The following is a 17,509-nucleotide window of genomic DNA, read 5'->3' on the forward strand; positions in this document are numbered from 1 at the left end:
GGCCTCTTTGCCATCGAAGACATCCTCCCAAAGCCCTTCAAGATGACAGACGATATCCGCAGCAGGTCCGCCAAGCTCCTAGAGACGTCCATTGCTGCCTCTCTCCCCTCGGGCGGCGCCTCCGACGTTTCCCAGCTAGCCTCCTCGCTGGAGGAAGCAATCTTCCAGGCCAACGGCTCTTCCACAGGCAATGAATACCGAGATGCGGTGAGACAACGCTCTCTGATCCTGAAGAAGGACAATCCAGAGCTGGCAGAAGCTCTCGCAGAGGGCAGGATTAGCGTAGAAGAGGTAGCTCAGGCGACCAGTCAAGTAAGTCTTGCCCGTCATAGTGTAACTTCTCGCATTCCATCTCTCTCACAAAGGTATCAACCACATTCTCCCCATCATGCCCTTCCAGCAACTACAATCCTCCCAACAATCCCTGTCTGACTCCAAACTCCAACAGGACAACATTCAACAGTCCATGGGCGTCTCTTCCAACTTTGACGATTCCCTCGTGCAGGGCGAGCAGGCAGTCACAGAAGAGCAGAAAGGAAATGATCCCTCGCAATTGGGAGTGGCAGACGCGATGCTCGGCGGGGAGGGGGAGTTCGCAAGCAGAAAACAACCAAAAGTGGGAAAGGCAATGGAAGGAGTGGAATTTGAGACGCCGTGAGCGCATGCTGTTACCTACGCGGCCCTTCGATGAGAAGCAAATGAGACTTGGCATCGCATTCGCAGCGACGAATATTGAGGAGAAACGGCCAGAGCCATCAGCAACATCCGCCCCGGTCGTCTCCCTTTCCATCGCTCAGTCTCACCATCCTCCTCATCTCCTCATCCATGCGATCCTCCTCGTCTTCACTCCCTCCTACACCCTTCCAACCGCCTCGAAGAGTCTCCCAAATGCTCCTCCTCCGTCTCACCCCAGCGCCTCCAGCCAGGAGTCTGCTACGTCGTCTGGCATGCAGCTCATCCATACGATGCGTATACTCGTCCCAGTCCCACTTGGCCGAGCAGCGGGAAATGATGTGCTCAAAGACGGCCTGGACATTGGTGCCGTCAAGGGAAGAAGTGTAGAAGAGGGAAAAGCCTTGGATCGGTCGAGGTGGTGAGGGAAGATCGTCCAGGTGTTTGCGCACAGGAGTCTGCAGCTCCCCTTCAGCCGCTTCGGCGCCATTGAGCTGTCGATGTACCTTGGCTTTGGCACCAGCGAGCGTTTGACCCGAAGCTGTAGAGAGGGATCTTCGCCTGCGGGCTGGTGTACTATGCTTCTGCGGATCTGCAGCAACTGGCGTCGCAGTGGCTTCCGTCTTCCGTGTGTTAGAATCTTCCTCTAAGAGCAATCCACTACGGAATGCTGTCTGCTCTTTCTCCGTCTCTGGAGCGAGGGCCGGATCGTCGTCCTTACCGAGAGTACTGAGTGACGCCTTCTGACCAAGCTTGCGTACACCTCGAGGCGAGCCAGTCTCATTGTCTGTAGCGGAAGAGCTCGTTCCATACATCTGTGAATTTCTTGGGGTATGGTAGACGCTCAAGTGAGCTGAAGAAGAGATGGAGATGTTGGAGTCGTAGCGCGAGCGCACATCGACTGGTGCTGTACCATCACTGTCGCCACGCTCGTTCCGAGGACGTCGCAGATGGGAAGACTTCTTTGGAGGAGGCGTCCGGGGCGGTACCGACAGACTGCCACTGGATGGTGGAGGTGAAGAGCTCGGGAAGGGCCGATGCTTGTCTTCTTGTTCCGCCCTGGCCCTCTCGCGGACAGTATTCACGGATTCGACCGTCGCATCCGTCGCATCGCTCCGACTTCTGATCATGCCTTTTGTCGTTTGCAGATGGCCATGGATCTCATCTTGGCATTCTGCTGAAGGACTTCTGCCCAGCTTCAGATCTGCCCTACTAACCTTCTCACCCGGCTTGGCGCCAATCTCGAACTTTTCCATGGGATCGCGTATCACACCTGCCTCAGCGCCTTCCGTTTGCTCTTGATTCACAGCCCCGTTGCGGACATGCTCGTCAATGTGAAGATCACGGTCGTCTTCCTCGTGCATGCCCTCTCGTGAGAGTACGTCTTTCGGATCTGCAGGGGGCTCATCGCCCTGACCTTCCCCGCCTGTCTGCAGACCACCATCAGCATTGTCTCCTCCCCTCCGCGCGATGAGGCGATTGAGCATTTGCCTGACTTGCCGTCTCGCTACCGCGCCATCGCCTCTGAGGTCGGCTTTGCAGCCCACTGCGACCCAGCAGAACGGCCGATTCTGAGAGGCTGTCAAGCCTGACTTGTCTTTGAAGTCAGTGTACCATTCCTGTATGTCATGCTGAACTTGTGCCTCAGATTCGGACGAGGCGTCAAAACAGATGACCACCGCATCAGCGCCCCTGTAGAAGGCCGATCCCAGGGCTCTGAAGCGTTCCTGGCCTGCGGTCTAATAGGGGTAGGTGAAGGATCGATGTTAGTGAGCGTAAGACAAGGGTAAGAACATCCAATGCGGACTCACATCCCATACAGTCAGCAGTATCTTCCGAGATGGGCCTATCTCCTCGTCCTCGGCAATGCCGCCTACGAAGTCCGTCGCCTTGGCCTTGCCCTTCGCAGTCCTGAGACCAGACTTTTGCGCATCGGCTGCTGTACCCCAGTCCGTCCCTTTGCATTCCACTACCTTTGCCTCAAAGTCAGTCCCAATAGTCGCTTTGTAATTCCGCTGGAAACGACGAGTGAAGTACCGTTGTCGTAGCGTCGTCTTTCCCACGGACGCAGGTCCAATGATGACAACCTTGAGAGGGCGGGGTCGGGCCTGAGCCGTCAGGAGCGACTCGACAGAGGATGAAGGCGAGACGGATAGGGGTGAGTAGCTTCGCGATGGCAATCGCGACCGAGGGCGGCGCGAGGTGGAGGCCTTGCGAGAGCCGTCTACCATGACAATAGGGAAGTCGACAGCAGTGGACGGCTGTTGGTCTACTCAGTACGCCGCTGCGAAGGTAGCCGGTCTAGTCGGCCCATGCAGAGGAAGGACGAGCGGAGACGAGGATGAGTTTTGCCGCGTGTGGAGGAAGCGAACGACCACAAGCGGCTCCTTTCCGTGTCTGGCCGCTATACCACATCGAAGATCTTCTCATTGCTGGGCGAGACAGAAGACTCAAAGTGTGCGACGTCCGAATTGGTGGGAGGGTTTGATCATCCAGCTGAGCTGAACTATGACAACTGTCAATGCGGCCGAGTTCCACGGTGAGCACAGAGCTGTGAGGGTAGGTCGGCAGCAACAGAATCTTCTTACCTCTCTCCAGCTCTTTTCCTCATGCCTAGCGAAAGTGTATGAGATCACACGTATGATTCCACCTGGTCACGTCACCAGCTACGGTCATATTGCGCGGCTAGCTGGCTCGCCTAGGCATTCGAGGATGGTAGGTGCGGCTCTGAAGTTTCTGCAAGACCCAAGCGTGCCGTGGCAGAGGGTGATCTCCTCATCTGGGGCCATCTCTGACCGAGGGGATGGCGGCGAAGGAGCTAACAGACAAGCGCAAAGGCTGAGAGAAGGTGTGTGGGAACAGCGCAAAGTCGCCACGCACGAAGCAGATTAGACCTGATGCAGTCTCTCTATTACCGATTCGCACAGAAGGCGTCGAGGTGACGGATGCCGTCGGAGCAGGCGTCGACACCTCGATCAGACCAGGCTCTGGTGGAACCTACCGTGTCTCCTTGGCACGCTACGGCTGGTGTGAGTGCCAAAGCGGCGCCAGGAGATCGTCTGCGACACAAAGGCGACGCGCTTACACCATCGCTGATTTTCACCGGTAGTCCCTGAATCGGTCGAGCTAAATGAGGAATGAGGCGCGCCGAGTCTCAATCCGAAACGCATCGGCCGCAAGCGTCTTTCTCACGTTCAGAGAATTCGTGCGTGGCGAAGAATGTTAGACTCTCTTCCTGGAAACACTCCTCGCACATGCCGATTCAGTGAAGGCGAAAGCTTCACTACGACAACGGGGGCGTAAATGTCATGTCCGCAAGTCTGGGCCACTAGCAGAAATGGGGAGGTAAGATTGGCGTAGTACGGTTCCCACGCCTACACTGGGCGTGTGTGGGCGTCACCGTAAGGCAGGTGAAGATGTCAAAGCGCGGGCGATTCTTGTGGTACGGAGAGGGTGCCTCAACATCCTCCTCTGATCGACTACGATCGACGAGGGACGGCTCCTCTGTGGGACATTTGTTGCCCGCCCATGAGAATATAACAGCAGAATTCGCTTCAGATCCCTCGACTTACGCACCTTCACGCTAGCATCCTACGGCCCCGAAAGAGTGGGTACCATTGCTAGGGGGATAGGCTTCGAGACCGGCAGAGAGACGGGGTTGGCAAGAGGCGTGGGAAAGGCAGAGGCCTCGTATCGTCCCCACTTGCTGTCTCGCTTAGACATGCGGACCTCGCTTCCTCCTCTTTGGCGAGCTGATCGAGCTGTGTACCAAATCTCATAATTTCGAGGTCGGTTGAAGGCAAGACCCTTACATGGTCGGTTGTCAATGCCGTCTGGGCTGATGAAGGCTGACCAAAAGCTCCTCTCGGTTGCTCTCCGACCCATCTCCGCCGCAATGGTCAACAGGGGGTAAGGCGCATACGCACGCACGGTCATTTCAGCAAAACGGATAGCGCAATTGCCGTCGTGAAAGACCCTCACTTGGTCTAGAGCCCATCCATTGCCAAGGCTACACGTCCGCCGTCGATCCTTCCTTGGGCCGGCCGATTGGGTTGGCCCATGATTTGGGACTCAGTCTCGTCGTACGGGTCAATGATGCTGCCCCGCTGCACCTTTACGAGATTACTCCCCGTCCTTGCGCCCGCCGGACTGCCAAGTCTGGATGTGGAAAGCAAAAGGCCCAGGTTGCGGAGGGACATTCGTAGTCCTTTTGTCGCCCTACGCGGCGCCATCGCTGTAAACGCCTCTTCATTCCTCCCACACTCGGCCGATCAAAGGGCAAGGCGAAGGCGAGGAAGCGAGGTTGATAGTTGCTGAGCTCGGATAGTGTTATGTGTACGATCGCCAAATTCATCGAGCGCGGAGAGGCAATACTGAGAGGAGACGTCGTCGGCCACTGAAGGCCCCAGTGCATATGCGTCTCCGTCGTTGCTACGTCGGGGTCGGAAGCAGCAACTGCCCACGCGGGCTACTGAGCGGGGTAGGCGAAGGTCGGGGTCTATGGCCTTGTGTCCAGGCTTTGGCGATTCGTTTCGGAAAGATCTCCGTCACTTCACGGTGTCCCACTGGTGAAGCTTCTCTACCTTCATCAGGAGGGCGACCTGGATCGCCACCGATCACGCCTCCTGTGCAACAGAGTTTCGCCTGCAAGCGGGGTGAGCTGGGCTGAGCTGATCTGAGCTGAGCTTCACCATCACTGGCGCCGAGTATGACTGTCTCGGAAAGGATTGATCTGGCCAATCATCTAAGCAACGAGCCGAAGGGATCGGCGCAAGAAAGAAATAGTTTAGAGCAATCGACTTTGCGCGTGAGTCACTTTGCGCGTGGGAAGCCCGACTTGCAAACGGGAGTGCTCATATGTCATTGGGCTACACAGCCCTGAGCAAGGCGTACTAGATTTCGGAGCAAGTATTGGTCGCACGACGCGATACATTCCAGTTCGCTACACTGTCATTGCCTGGGGCTCCGTAGGGTTAGGATCAATGAAGCTGTCCGACTCTCGGTTGCTAAGCGATGCTCATATCAGCTGAATGGGCGGAGGTTGTCTCAGACGCGTGCATGGATTGGCCGTGTAGGGCGTGTAAAGTAGGGTGGCCTTGCTTCGCTCATCTGCCGGCGCGCCTTCTTCAATGCTGAGCTCGGCTCGTCGATCTGTTCAGGTCCACCATGGCGGTGCTGCAGGCGCTATGCTCAGCATGACCGGTGCAACACATCCGGCGTGCTTGCTTGTATTGAGCAAGTTTAGAACGCAGCTTGCTCTACTCTCGGCAATGCGCGGTCATCACACTCCATCGGCGATCCACGTAGGAGAGCTTCCTTTTCTTGGCTCGGCATGAGTACGCCTTGCTCGGCAGGCATGTGTGTTGCTAGACGGGAGCGGTGGGGAAAGGGCGCAGCGGGCAGGCACGCGACGAGGGCTTTGCCGAGATGAGACGCAATTGGAGGCTCATCGAAAAATCTAGCCGAGCCACAACTCGACAGAACAAGCCGCGAGTCAAATAAATGTCGTACTGACACACAAGACAAAGGCAGCGAGGGGGCTCGCCAAAAGGGCCACAGTCCCAAATGAGGATAGCATGCCTGATGCAATTCAGCCCCGGGCTGCTTGCCTGCCTGACAGTGCATCGGGGAGCCACATGATGAGTTCCGCCTCGGTAACGCCGCTTCGTCATGAAATTCGAGCCCTTTGAACTGAATTTCACCCTCTCCATCTTCACATTGCGCCGCAACTACGTCGCAACGTCGCATTGGCCGCCCGAGTCCCGCCTCTCCCGTTTGCAATGTCAGTCTCGATGACCATGGCTGGATTTGAGGGCCAACTCTTGCTTGCCTCAAACTCGGACGAGAAAAGTCGGACGTCGGATTCCCTTTGGTTGGGCGCCCGCCTTGCCGCCTGCCCGCCTGCGTGCCAGCCATCCTCGGCCTTGCTCGGCCCGTGTTTGAGACGCACTGGCACCGCGCCAAGGACCAAGGGCTGAAACGCAGAGGGCGGTCCCCTTGTCTTGTAGCTCCCGCACAGCGCACCGCCGTTGTGCTTCAAGGAGCATTCATTGCCTCCTTACACCGCCGCCGCGCCGCTCGCATACGGACCAGTGGCTATTCTCGATGGTGGTCTGGCCACGGCTTCTGGCGGCCCGAGAAGCTTACTGTGCTGCGACTGTCTCTCCGCGGAAGGGGCGCCCTGGATCGCTTTGTCTGCTGTGTGCCTGCCTGCCTGCCTGCCTGCCTGCCTGCCTGCCTGCCTGCCTGCCTGCCTGCCTGCGCCTGTTTCGCCTGCCTGCCCTGCCCTTGCCCACTTTGCCCCGTGAGGCGGACATTGTCACCCCGACATTCGCACGGAAGTAAGACGTGCATCCCACTCGACGGACCCCTCGAGGCGAGGAAGATTGCCTTGGCCTCCTACCGAGGTAACACCGACGACGATGGATCACACCTCGGCACAACCTTGCCTGTGTCTGAGCCAGCGGGTGCAAGAGGGTTAGAGCTACTCTATCCAGACTCTGGCCATGGTCCGCCCCTCTTCTCTTGGCCTGCGCCTCGTGCCTCTCTTTGCTCGCCCCCCTTGTTTCGCATAGTCGCTGTGCAGCAACAGCAGCAGCGAGAAGCCGTAACTCCGGCCCAACGTGCCTCCACCGAGTGGCCCAATTTGGTGCCGCTGGGTTGTTGGTCCCTCACGATCGCATCGCAAGTTGGTGGAGCGGGTGCGGCGGTACGAGGTGCGTGTGTGCCTCATTGCTTGCCGACAATTCCCTTCGTCGTCCCTCGTTCCTCACCTTATCCCGGCCGCCCTGGAAATAGTATTCCCCACAGCCCTCCCTTCCAGCGTCCACTCAGACTGGTCATTCATTTGTCCCTACCTCGTCCTTCTCTATTCTCAAGGTCCGGATCATCACGGCCCTTACCTTTGCTCACGAGCCATCACACGACTGCATCACAACCATCACCCACGACGCATATATTCCTCGACTGCTCTTACTGCAGATCGACCCTTCTCCCTTCTCCTCCTGTCCCAGAACATTCCAACGACCTCCAAGAAACGAATCTTGCCCCATCGCCCTACCTGCCTCTTCGCCCAAGGAAACGCTTTACAGGTCAAACGGTCCACTGCGTTCGCTTGCCTGTCCGAACACCCTCCACCCGAACACATTTGCTGCCGTCCCCTTCCCCTGGATGACAGTGAAGACTTGGTAATTCCTCTGTCCTCGGACGAAAAGAAAGGACCAGGTGTCTGACACCCCAAGTCCTTACCATCTCGATGACAGTAGCCCTGCCGCTGACATCGCTGCCTGTAGCCACACGGCCGAGCATGATGTCCAAGGATATGGTACAGCAGCATTACCACGACGCAGCCCCGGTGGCTAGCAGCAGTAGGACTATCTATGATGCCACTCTCGATTATGGAAACCAAAGCACTTCTGCTGCGAGGAACGCATGCCAGTGGGAGGCCTCAACTTCCCAATTGCCCCCGTCTGGACCTTCGGTGGAGTCCGCGTCATCATCAAATGCAAACCTCAGCGTCTCTGCTATACCTCCGCAGAAGCAACAAGCTATGTGGTCCCCGAAGAGGCGGCGCTCCAGCGCGCCGCCCAAGAACAGTACGGATGCCTTGGCAAAGTGGTTCGCTGAGCTGATTAGGTGAGTAAGCCCCTGGGAAAGCAACGAAGAGCGAGCGTCCACCTGGGCCTCGCAGTCGACGACAAAGCTGACAAGAGCCGTGGCGTACACTCTCCCCAGCTGGATCTGGTTTTCGCCTTCTTCGAGCACATTGGTTGGAGCCTCGCGGCCTATGACACCTGTCCGAAGCCCGACAGCTGCCTTTGCCCCTCATCAACCTTCTCCACTAGCTACTGCTGGCAAAAGGACAGGGCCCACGTCGAGCAGCGTTTCTGGCGATGACCGCTTTGCAATGCTCGGCGGTACCTCGGTGTCTGCGCCTTCCACTGCAGTCTGGCAGTCGGCAGATACAGATCACCAGTTGCGAAGGGGAACAGGCGCCTCCAGCGGATGGACCAATGGCTCCTTCGACGATTGCTCCTCGCCCGACCGTCGTTTCCATCCTCAGGAGAAGTTCGTGGCTTTCATCCGAGACACTATCAAGACTACACAAGTCTCGACGTCTGTTCTCATTCTGGCTCTGCTCTATGTCCAGCGGCTCAAGCTGCAACATCCCAAGCTCCGGGGTCAGGAAGGCTCTGAATATCGACTGTCCGTGACCGCCATGATGCTCGGCAACAAGTTCCTAGATGACCACACCTATACGAACAAGACGTGGTCTGACATCAGTGGTATCCCTCTCAAAGACATCACAAAGATGGAAGTCGAGTTCTGGCTGGGCTTGCAGATGCGCATATACGTCCACCAGGATGACTATGAAGCATGGCTCCAGACTATTGACGACCTCTTCACTCAACGAACGCAAGCATTGTGGAAGAGGGAGCAGCGCGAATCAGCTAGGCGCAAGGCTGCGGCTCAGCAACTGTCGCCCAAGCCTTACCCTCCTCTGCGCTACTCCTTCTCGCAGCTTGGCTTCTGCCCTTCTAGCGAGAGTCACCTTCCCTCACAGCAGTCGCTACCTCAAGCCTGGTCGCCATCCCACCCATTCCCTCCCGTTAACCAGGAAGGTGGTGGCGCCACAAGTCCGAGCCCACTGTCACAGTACTCGACGTATTCATCGGCTCCCACCGCAAGCAGCGCCGCTTCGACATGTGCCACGAGCACTCTCCCAATGGCCGGAGACAATGTCTTCGCATACTCCCCCGAGCAGCGAAGGATGTCAGCTCGCAAGCTTTCACCCTTGTCGACTGGCAGCCGATCCGGCTATGGCTCGCTATCTTCTACGACGGCTCCATCCTCGATGCCCGCAATGACTGGATGGCAACACTCAACTCATCTGGGTGCTCCCAGGCTGTCTTCTGGTGGCAACAGCGGCAGCAGCAGCATTGACAGCAGCGCCAACTCGCTGTCTCGCAAGCGCGGCAGAGAAGATCAGCTCGAGACAGGTGACGAGGCAAACAACATCAACGGTCGTGAAAGCAAGCGTGCAGGTCTCACACCATCTGCAGAAGCTCCTTCGCTCGACGGCTACCCCTGTCGCAGCTACTCTCGAGCAAGCAGCGCCGGCGCCTTCGGTGCAGAGCAGCTACCTCAGACCACTCATGCAGGCTCTGACTACCTGGCTTCTCGCAATGACAGTGTCGGTGCGCCTTTCCCGGACGATGCTCTCTACCGTTCGATCTTCGCAGAGCCGCTGACTCCCAACTGCTTGACTCAAGGCTACGTTGGCCCACACGGCCTTCCTGCCGGCTTTCAAGGTAGTGGGGACGATCGAGGTCTGGCCTTCTACCAGCTTGCTGCTGGCAAAGACTTGGGACTGCCAGCTCTGCACCTACCCCCTCCCGTCTCTTACTTTGGTGGCTCGAACGGCGCTCCTTGGTCTACCGGAGGAAACAATGCGGCTGCTAATGCTGCCACCGCTGCCGCCGCTTCCGCTGCCAGGAGGGGTAGCCTGAATTTGGCTGCATTTGCCTCTCCGCGAGGATCTTGGCAGACGAATGCAGGTCATCAGAGTGGCTCGCTGTCGATGTCGCACTCTCCCTCGAGGCAGGCTCTGCCGATCCGCCCGCTTCGTCTGTCACCAGAGGCGTACGGTTTCAGCTACGGAAGCTCCGCCTCTACCTCTGGTCCATCCAGTCAACTAGCCAGTGCTGTGCAGCCCACCTCTGCGCCACTGACCACTGGTGGTATCAACCAGAATGCGGCGTCGACCGAAGGGGACAATCGCAGTCGATGGATGCCCTTCAACAATGTGCCCATGAACATGCAATTGGAGCAGATGCAGCAGTGGCATCAAATTCAGTATCAGCAGCAGATGCGTGCACAGGAGGAAGAGGAGAGGAGGAGGAGAAGTAGTCTAGGTGGACTCTTTGCCGCTGGTCGCTACTGAGATCTCTTTTGGCAAAGGCAGGTTCGACTGAGACGACTACCAGATAGACGCTTCGGGGCCGAGCACCGCTCCGGCTCACCGACGGACGCCATACTTTACAATTCACACTACAGGAGGGTGATCCTCACCCTCCACACCACTAGATCCCGACCTCAATCACATGTCCATAGCCTACAACGCAAGAATTGGCCCCAACCCCTCAACTCAGTCAGACTCGACTACTCCCACTCTTCATTCCAGATCGAGTAGATTCAGCATTAGAAGCATCCCTCAGCATCTCTCTCATCCGGCAATTGGATCTTGGTCCCTCGGGCCATCTTCCCCATTATCCTCATGCCTAAATCCCCAGCCAAAAGTAACAAGCTGAAGCTATCCTGCCTCCTTTCATCCCTTTTCCGGTCTCCCCGTCTCCAAAAAGTCCCACCTTTCAACCTCTTGTACTCATAGTCAATTCCAATCCCCAATTCCAATTCCCAGTCAGTCCTTTGGTCGTTCTTTCTTTCTTTCACGTCTCAATTCACGTCTCTCGTCCTCTCCTCTCCTCTCCTGTCCCTTCCCAAAGTCTGTGTCCTCATGTGAGACGTCTGTGTGCGCTGCGTTGCTCGTCGCCCTTACTGCCTCGCCCATTCGCCATGATACATCGTCAAGCAACGAGACCAGCTCATGAGTAGACTGATCAACGATGGGGCACACGCCCGCTACCCCTCTCAGGCGATAAAGGCACACCCTTCTCCCTATTCACTCTCTTTGCACAAGGAAGCACGACAAGCAATAGACGGGTAAGAAAACTTCCTTTTTGTGCATTTTCGTTTTTGATGTTGTGAAGGCGGGTGGATGGGTGGATGGATGGGTGGGTGGGATGGATAGATGGATGTAGACGTCTTAGTAGTGAACAAGTGCGATAGAGGGAGATAGGTGGGGTGGATGGGTGGATGATAGATGAGTATGGGTCGAGGAGAGGTGGTAGGGGTGGGCAAAGAATAGCGTTAAAAAAAGTGCGGGAAGAAAAGTAAGGTTGGGCATAGGAGCATCAAAGACATTCGTGAGAAGGAAAGAGCAAAGAAAGGCAGACATTCCAGGGGCGAGGAGGAAGCTTTTTGTAGTTCAAGGGTTTGGTTGGCCTGAAGAGCATGGCCGCTCCTTGGTGGTGACTCACCGCCGTCCGCCAGAAGCCCAGGAGCTCTGCTGCGTAAAGCGGCTTCTGTTGGGCGAGGAGGCGCCGCTCGGCCGCGAACCACTCGCACCGTTGCCATTGGGTGCTCCATTGGCCTGGGGCGACGTCGGAGACCACTTTGGCGACGAGGGAGAGTAGGCTGGTGAAGCGGGAGAGTATTGCGGAGAGGTAGGCGAGTACTGCGGGGATGTCGGCGAGTACTGAGGCGAGGCTGGGGAGTACTGTGGTGAGGTGGGAGAGTACTGAGGACTCGTCGGCGAGTAGGCTGGACTCGTTGGCGACATTCCAGGCATCTTGGGCGACGTTGCACCAGCAAAGCGAGGCGAGGAGGGAGAATAAGCCGGCGAAGCAGGAGAGTAGCCCTTGGGCGAAGTCGGACTCCACCGCGGCGAGGCAGGCGAATAGGACGGCGATGTGGGTGACGCTTGCCTTGGCGACGTTGGCGAGAAGCTCGGCGACGCAGGGCTGTAGCCTCTTGGCGACGTGGGCGAAAAGCTCGGTGAGCTTGGGCTGAACGAAGGAGACGTAGGGCTGTAGCTCGGCGATGTGGCTCCGAAGTTGATATTGGGGGAAGCCGGGCTGTAGCCAGCACTCGGCGAAGCAGCACCACGTGCCACCCAAGGCGAGATGCCGCCACGGCCAGGAGACATCGCTGCATAGGCCGGAGACGCTGGCGAATAGCCTGGCGAAGCTCCATACAGACCGGCACCCGGTGACTGGCCACCCATTGGCGTTCGCATTGGACTCTGTCCAGGAGCAAGCCATCCATCGTAAGCATCTTCCCCGGGCTGAGCCAATGGGGAGAACATTGCCTGATCCTGCACTCCGAAAGCATCGTCTCCCAGAGGTGATGTCGAGTCGTACGGAGTCATCATACCACCAGGTGTCTTGCTGCCCGAAGGGTCAATTGCAGCAGCCATCATTGCCTGCACAGGCATTCGGTAGTCGACAATGACGTCCTTGAGAGCTTCGACATCGAGCTTGACGCTGAACGCACCCGTGCCCATAGGCGCCATCTGACCCAGCAAGACGTTCTCAGCGACGCCCTTGCAGTCATCGATGTCTCCCATCGCTGCGGCTTCCATCAAGATCTCAACGGTCTCTTCGAAGGAGCAGCGCATAAGTGCTCCTTGGTTCGTCCGGTTGATACCGTGTCTTGTGATTGCCATGAGGATACCCTGACTGGTCATAATGTCACATAGCAAGGCCAAGTGACGGTAGTTGACGTACGAACCGTCGAACTCAATGACCTGCTTACTCTCCCGTAGTAGAGACATGCGAGCAGCTTCGATACCCAGAACGTGGAAGACCTCGACACAGTTGTTCGAGACTGTGCGGTTCGGATCGACGTGATCGGCGGCAAGGATCTCCCTGAAGTTGGTGCCCTCTGTCTCAAGCATGTTCTCCTGCACCTTCTCCCATGCTCCTGTAGTGGCATTGATGCGCATCGCGTCCTTGTCGGTCTTCGTAATGAAGACTTTTCGGATTCCCTTGATACCCTTCAGATCGATACTTGTCAGCATCTGGATAGCCAGTTGCTTCAAGAAAGTCTCCTCGTCGACGATCATGGCTTCCTTGTCGGGCTCATTGTTGACCGTCCTCACTCGCAAGACGAGCTGGTCCGCATTGTCTTCGGAATGCATCACAAAGACGTCGTCTCCGAACATCCGCGATACCTCAGCAGCTACCTCTGCCATTGTGAGATTCTTGTCAAGCATCTGACCACGATCCAGGATCAAGCGGAGCAGCCAAGGCGACTGACGGTCCAGCGTCCGCTCTACCTCTTCGTCGGGCACGGCGAAGAAAGACTCCACGAAGTCTTGGTCCTCGGCGATCTTCGTATTTGTCGGGTCAGGATCGTAATGAATCTCGACGGCACCAGTGACAGTCTGCAGCGTCGTATGCGTCAGCGCAGCCTGAATCGGCTTGGCCAGCGCCTGCTGATTCTCGCTGTGATCTCCCCATCCATTGTAGGGAGCCTTCAGATACACCTTGACCATGGGGGTCTTGATGTTTTCGGCACAATTGATGATCTCCTTCAGACGCGGCACTCCCAATGTGACGTTCTTACTAGCGACTCCAGCATAGTGGAACGTGTTCAGCGTCATCTGGGTCGCAGGCTCTCCGATCGACTGAGCGGCCAGAGTGCCACACATTTCTCCGGGGTTTGCCACAGCTTTCGCGAATTGATCTTCAATCTCGCCAAGGACGAACTCGAACGATCTCCGATCGAGTCTGAGGTATTCGATGACGTTCTTGCTGGCGAGGTAAGCTCGAAGGTGGATCTTCAGAAGCAGTGTACTGTTGATTTGTGCCTCCTTGCTAATTCGATCTTTGCCTCGAACAATGATGAGCCTGTCCAGGGTTTCGCGTACCGCATGAATAAGATCGGCGGGAGACAAGTCACTAGGCTTGCGAGGGTCTACCCTGAACTCTTGCTTGGCATTGAGTACCAAACGAGCAATGTTGATGGGCAGCTGAACGTCGTTCCTGTCGGTCTTGAAGATGAATCCTCGAAGATCTTTGCGATCCTGCTCTAGCTGTGTGTACTCTTCGTCCAACAAGTCTTGCAGCTCTGGTGACCAGTCATCCAGACCAGCCTGAAGACTGCCTTTGCGGAAGCCTCCCTCCTGCAGATCCACCCTAAAGCGCCTTCGGAACTCCGAATGAGTGAGTGTATGCGTGAGGAGATTTTGTCTCTCGACCTTGGCTCCGTCAATGCCGTCTTCTCCGTAAGCGAATTGAATCACACTGTTGGTCGAGTTTCTCACCGTTCCGTCGTAGCAGATCATGACGTCTTCCAACGCCTTCACCAGACGACGCTGGATATAACCCGTCTCGGCCGTCTTGACCGCCGTGTCGATCAGACCTTCTCGACCTGCCATTGCGTGGAAGAAGAACTCCTGTGGGGTCAGGCCCCTGAGATACGAGTTCTCGACGAAGCCTCTGCTCTCCGGAGTGAAGTCATCCTTTGCAAAGTGAGGCAGTGTACGATGTCTGAACCCGAAGGGAATACGCTTTCCCTCTACACTCTGCTGACCGACGCATGCGGACATCTGGGAGATGTTGATGAAAGATCCCTTGGAACCAGCAATGACCATCTGCTTGACATTGTTCCAATCGGGCAAACTCTTCTCGGCATTGGTACCAGCAGAGTCACGAGCGGTGTTGAGTGTCTTGTTGACAGCCGCCTCGAATGATTCTCGCAGTGTCATTCCTGGCTCTGTCCCGAGCTTGTCAAGGCGCGCGTCCTCGATCAGTCGCGCTACCTCCGTCTTGGCCTGCTGAATAGCACTTGTGACGAAAGCAGCGGTAGCTTTGTCTGCGACGGTGTCTCCAATACCGATGCTGAACCCGTTGTGGAGCAACCAGAAGTTGACAACCCGTTGACATCCTCCAAAGAAGTCGCGACATGTCACATGTCCCTTCTCCCTGAAGATGATGTCGATAAGGCCACCAGCCTGAGCACCTACAATCTTCTTGTTGATGACACCGAAGAGGATTTCGCCGTCTTCAATGTGGACGCCGGTGTCGGCAAAGTTGTTGGTGGTCGGTTTCAATGCCTCACTGCCCTGGAAGATGTTGATACCCTTAGGGATGCACATCGACAAGATTTGCTTGCCGGACCAGTACGGTCTTGGCTTGAGGATGCATGGCATAGGCATCTCGCCGTTCCACTCTGGCACGTAAAGGAGCACCTGCTGAACCTGTTCAAAGTCCATCAACATGTCTCGAAGTGTGAACTTACGAACACCACAGAGCGTATCCTGCACGATGCCCATGCAAGGCTTGTTTGCCTGGGGTGACACAATCTGCCGTGGCACCCAAGCGATCTGGCTCAGCTCTGCTCTCGACTCTTCGCTTTGCGGAACGTGCAAATTCATTTCGTCTCCATCGAAGTCAGCGTTGTACGGAGGCGTGACCGAGAGGTTGAGACGGAACGTCGAGTAGTCCATCAACTTGATCCTGTGGCACATCATACTCATCTTGTGAAGACTGGGCTGACGGTTGAAAAGGACGTAATCACCATCCTTAAGATGACGCTCGACGATCCAGCCGAATTGCAGAGCCATGTCTCCTCGCCGATTGTACTTGAGGTCGATACGCTCTCCGGTGTCTCGAATGACATATCTCGCCCCTGGCCACTCCGTAGGCCCGTTCCTGACGAGCTGCTGCAGGTAAGAGATGTTGTAGGGGGTGACCCGCTCTGGGTAGGTCAAGTTGCGGGCCATACTTTTAGGTACTCCGACTTGATCAAGGTCCAGATGCGGGTCACCAGTAATGACGGTACGAGCTGAGAAGTCGACTCGCTTTCCCATCAGATTTCCTCGCAAACGACCCTCCTTTCCCTTCAGACGAGCTCGGATCGATTTGACCGGTCGTCCGCTCTTCTGAAGGGCTTGGGGAATACCGGCGATATCGTTGTCCATATAGGTAGCCGTGTGATACTGAAGGACGTCTTCAAATTCGTCCACAATGTGAGGAGGTGCACCTTCCTCCTCGAAGCGTTTAAGCTGCTGCGAAGCCTTGATGATCTCTGCTAGCTTGTAGGTCAAATCATCTTCGCCCTTGGCTGTGCCGCCCTCCGAGATACCGGGTCGTACCGGCGGAGGAGGAACAGGCATGACCGTCATGATCATCCATTCTGGTCTCGCCCACTCTCTAGAAAGACCCATGACGTCGATGTCTTCGTCAGGAATCCTCTTGAGAATAGCAAGAGCCTCGGCAGCAGAAAGCTTCTTCCTCTCGGGCTGTGCCATCTTCGGGCCCTGACCATCCTCGTTGTCTTCCTTTGTCTTCTTCCACTGTGTGTAGAGACGCAGGCCTTCCCTTCGGATGGCAGGCTGCTCCTGACCACACCCACCGTGAGAGACCTTCTCCTCGCCATCTCCCATTTCATCTTCTTCTTTCGGTTCATCAGCCTCACAGGTGGCAATTTTGGAGCAGCGCTCCCACACCTTCTGGAACCTGCGCTTGCGGTTCTTGCTCGTCAAACGCAGCTCTTCTGCGAAGCCGTCTGTAGTCAATGCGTCAGCCTTCAGCTTGCCACAGTGCACACAGACGCTCTCCAAGATCTTCTTGATCTTGTTGATGAATCCGATGTGGTAGACGGGCCGTGCAAGGTCGAGGTGACCAAAGTGACCGGGACATTCTGCCATGCCCTCACCACAAGTCTGACACTTGAAGTTGCGGTCAACTGTGCCTAGGCGAGGATCCGACAGACCATTTGCCCTTGGCTTTCCTGTCTCGTCCGTAGTCTCAGGGAACTCGATTTTGCAAACCGACATCTTGTTCTATGGGCGGATAGATGCTGAAGGTGAGCGACGTCGGAGGACCGAGCGACCAGTGCGATACTTACAATTTCCTCTGGACTGAGAACTCCGAACTGCACCTCCTTCACCAACCGCTGGGGCTGGGAAGAATATGCGAATCGATATCCGTTGGACATGATGTGAATGCGATTAGGGAGACGAAGTGTGTAGGGAAATGGATCGGCAGGTCTACCGCTTCAGGTTCGGATGGCTATCCGGTATCTACTGCACGAGTGGAAGAGCCAGAGAAAGCATCAGCACCGCTTGATCTATGTTCAGGGCGGCACACAGAGCTGCCTCTCAACAGTGCAGGATACTGACTCGGTCAAAGACTGTGGCAAGTATCTCTCCTCCTGTCAACGCAATCACCACCCAGAAAAGACCGTGTTCCTCTTTTTTTGTGTTTGC

At 56.4% G+C, this 17,509-nt stretch overlaps 6 protein-coding genes across 6 annotated transcripts; 3 read left to right on the forward strand and 3 right to left on the reverse strand.

The window, feature by feature from the left end:
- Window positions 1-42: 42 nt before the first annotated feature.
- Window positions 43-658, forward strand: BCV69DRAFT_246572 (hypothetical protein; the record flags this gene model as incomplete). Its single annotated transcript, XM_025490217.1, has 2 exons — window positions 43-312; window positions 401-658. The coding sequence occupies 2 exons, from the start codon at window positions 43-45 to the stop codon at window positions 656-658; spliced, it is 528 nt and encodes a 175-aa protein (XP_025349494.1).
- BCV69DRAFT_140963 (P-loop containing nucleoside triphosphate hydrolase protein) lies at window positions 594-3,062 on the reverse strand. The gene is made up of 2 exons (XM_025489284.1): window positions 2,484-3,062; window positions 594-2,411 (listed from the first exon to the last, which is right to left on the reverse strand). Exons 1-2 carry the CDS (start codon window positions 2,901-2,903, stop codon window positions 756-758), a joined length of 2,076 nt encoding a protein of 691 aa, XP_025349495.1. The 5' UTR covers window positions 2,904-3,062; the 3' UTR covers window positions 594-755.
- Window positions 3,063-3,180: 118 nt separating this feature from the next.
- BCV69DRAFT_297630 (DNA binding methylated-DNA--cysteine S-methyltransferase) lies at window positions 3,181-3,813 on the forward strand (the record flags this gene model as incomplete). The annotated part of the gene is made up of 4 exons (XM_025494134.1): window positions 3,181-3,211; window positions 3,290-3,520; window positions 3,600-3,701; window positions 3,782-3,813. 4 exons carry the CDS (start codon window positions 3,181-3,183, stop codon window positions 3,811-3,813), a joined length of 396 nt encoding a protein of 131 aa, XP_025349496.1.
- A 1,686-nt stretch (window positions 3,814-5,499) lies between these two features.
- On the reverse strand, window positions 5,500-6,682 carry BCV69DRAFT_140871 (hypothetical protein). Its single transcript, XM_025489283.1, has one exon. It carries the CDS (start codon window positions 6,586-6,588, stop codon window positions 5,914-5,916), a length of 675 nt encoding a protein of 224 aa, XP_025349497.1. The 5' UTR covers window positions 6,589-6,682; the 3' UTR covers window positions 5,500-5,913.
- A 1,041-nt stretch (window positions 6,683-7,723) lies between these two features.
- BCV69DRAFT_141137 (hypothetical protein) lies at window positions 7,724-10,695 on the forward strand. Its single transcript, XM_025489285.1, has 2 exons — window positions 7,724-8,307; window positions 8,407-10,695. Exons 1-2 carry the CDS (start codon window positions 7,928-7,930, stop codon window positions 10,613-10,615), a joined length of 2,589 nt encoding a protein of 862 aa, XP_025349498.1. The 5' UTR covers window positions 7,724-7,927; the 3' UTR covers window positions 10,616-10,695.
- Window positions 10,696-11,767: 1,072 nt separating this feature from the next.
- BCV69DRAFT_246397 (beta and beta-prime subunits of DNA dependent RNA-polymerase) lies at window positions 11,768-17,238 on the reverse strand (the record flags this gene model as incomplete). Its single annotated transcript, XM_025490205.1, has 2 exons — window positions 11,768-17,083; window positions 17,149-17,238. 2 exons carry the CDS (start codon window positions 17,236-17,238, stop codon window positions 11,768-11,770), a joined length of 5,406 nt encoding a protein of 1,801 aa, XP_025349499.1.
- Between the last annotated feature and the right edge of the window lie 271 nt (window positions 17,239-17,509).

Source organism: Pseudomicrostroma glucosiphilum (assembly GCF_003144135.1).
Source record: "Pseudomicrostroma glucosiphilum strain MCA 4718 unplaced genomic scaffold BCV69scaffold_3, whole genome shotgun sequence".
Lineage (NCBI taxonomy): Eukaryota > Fungi > Basidiomycota > Exobasidiomycetes > Microstromatales > Microstromataceae > Microstroma > Microstroma glucosiphilum.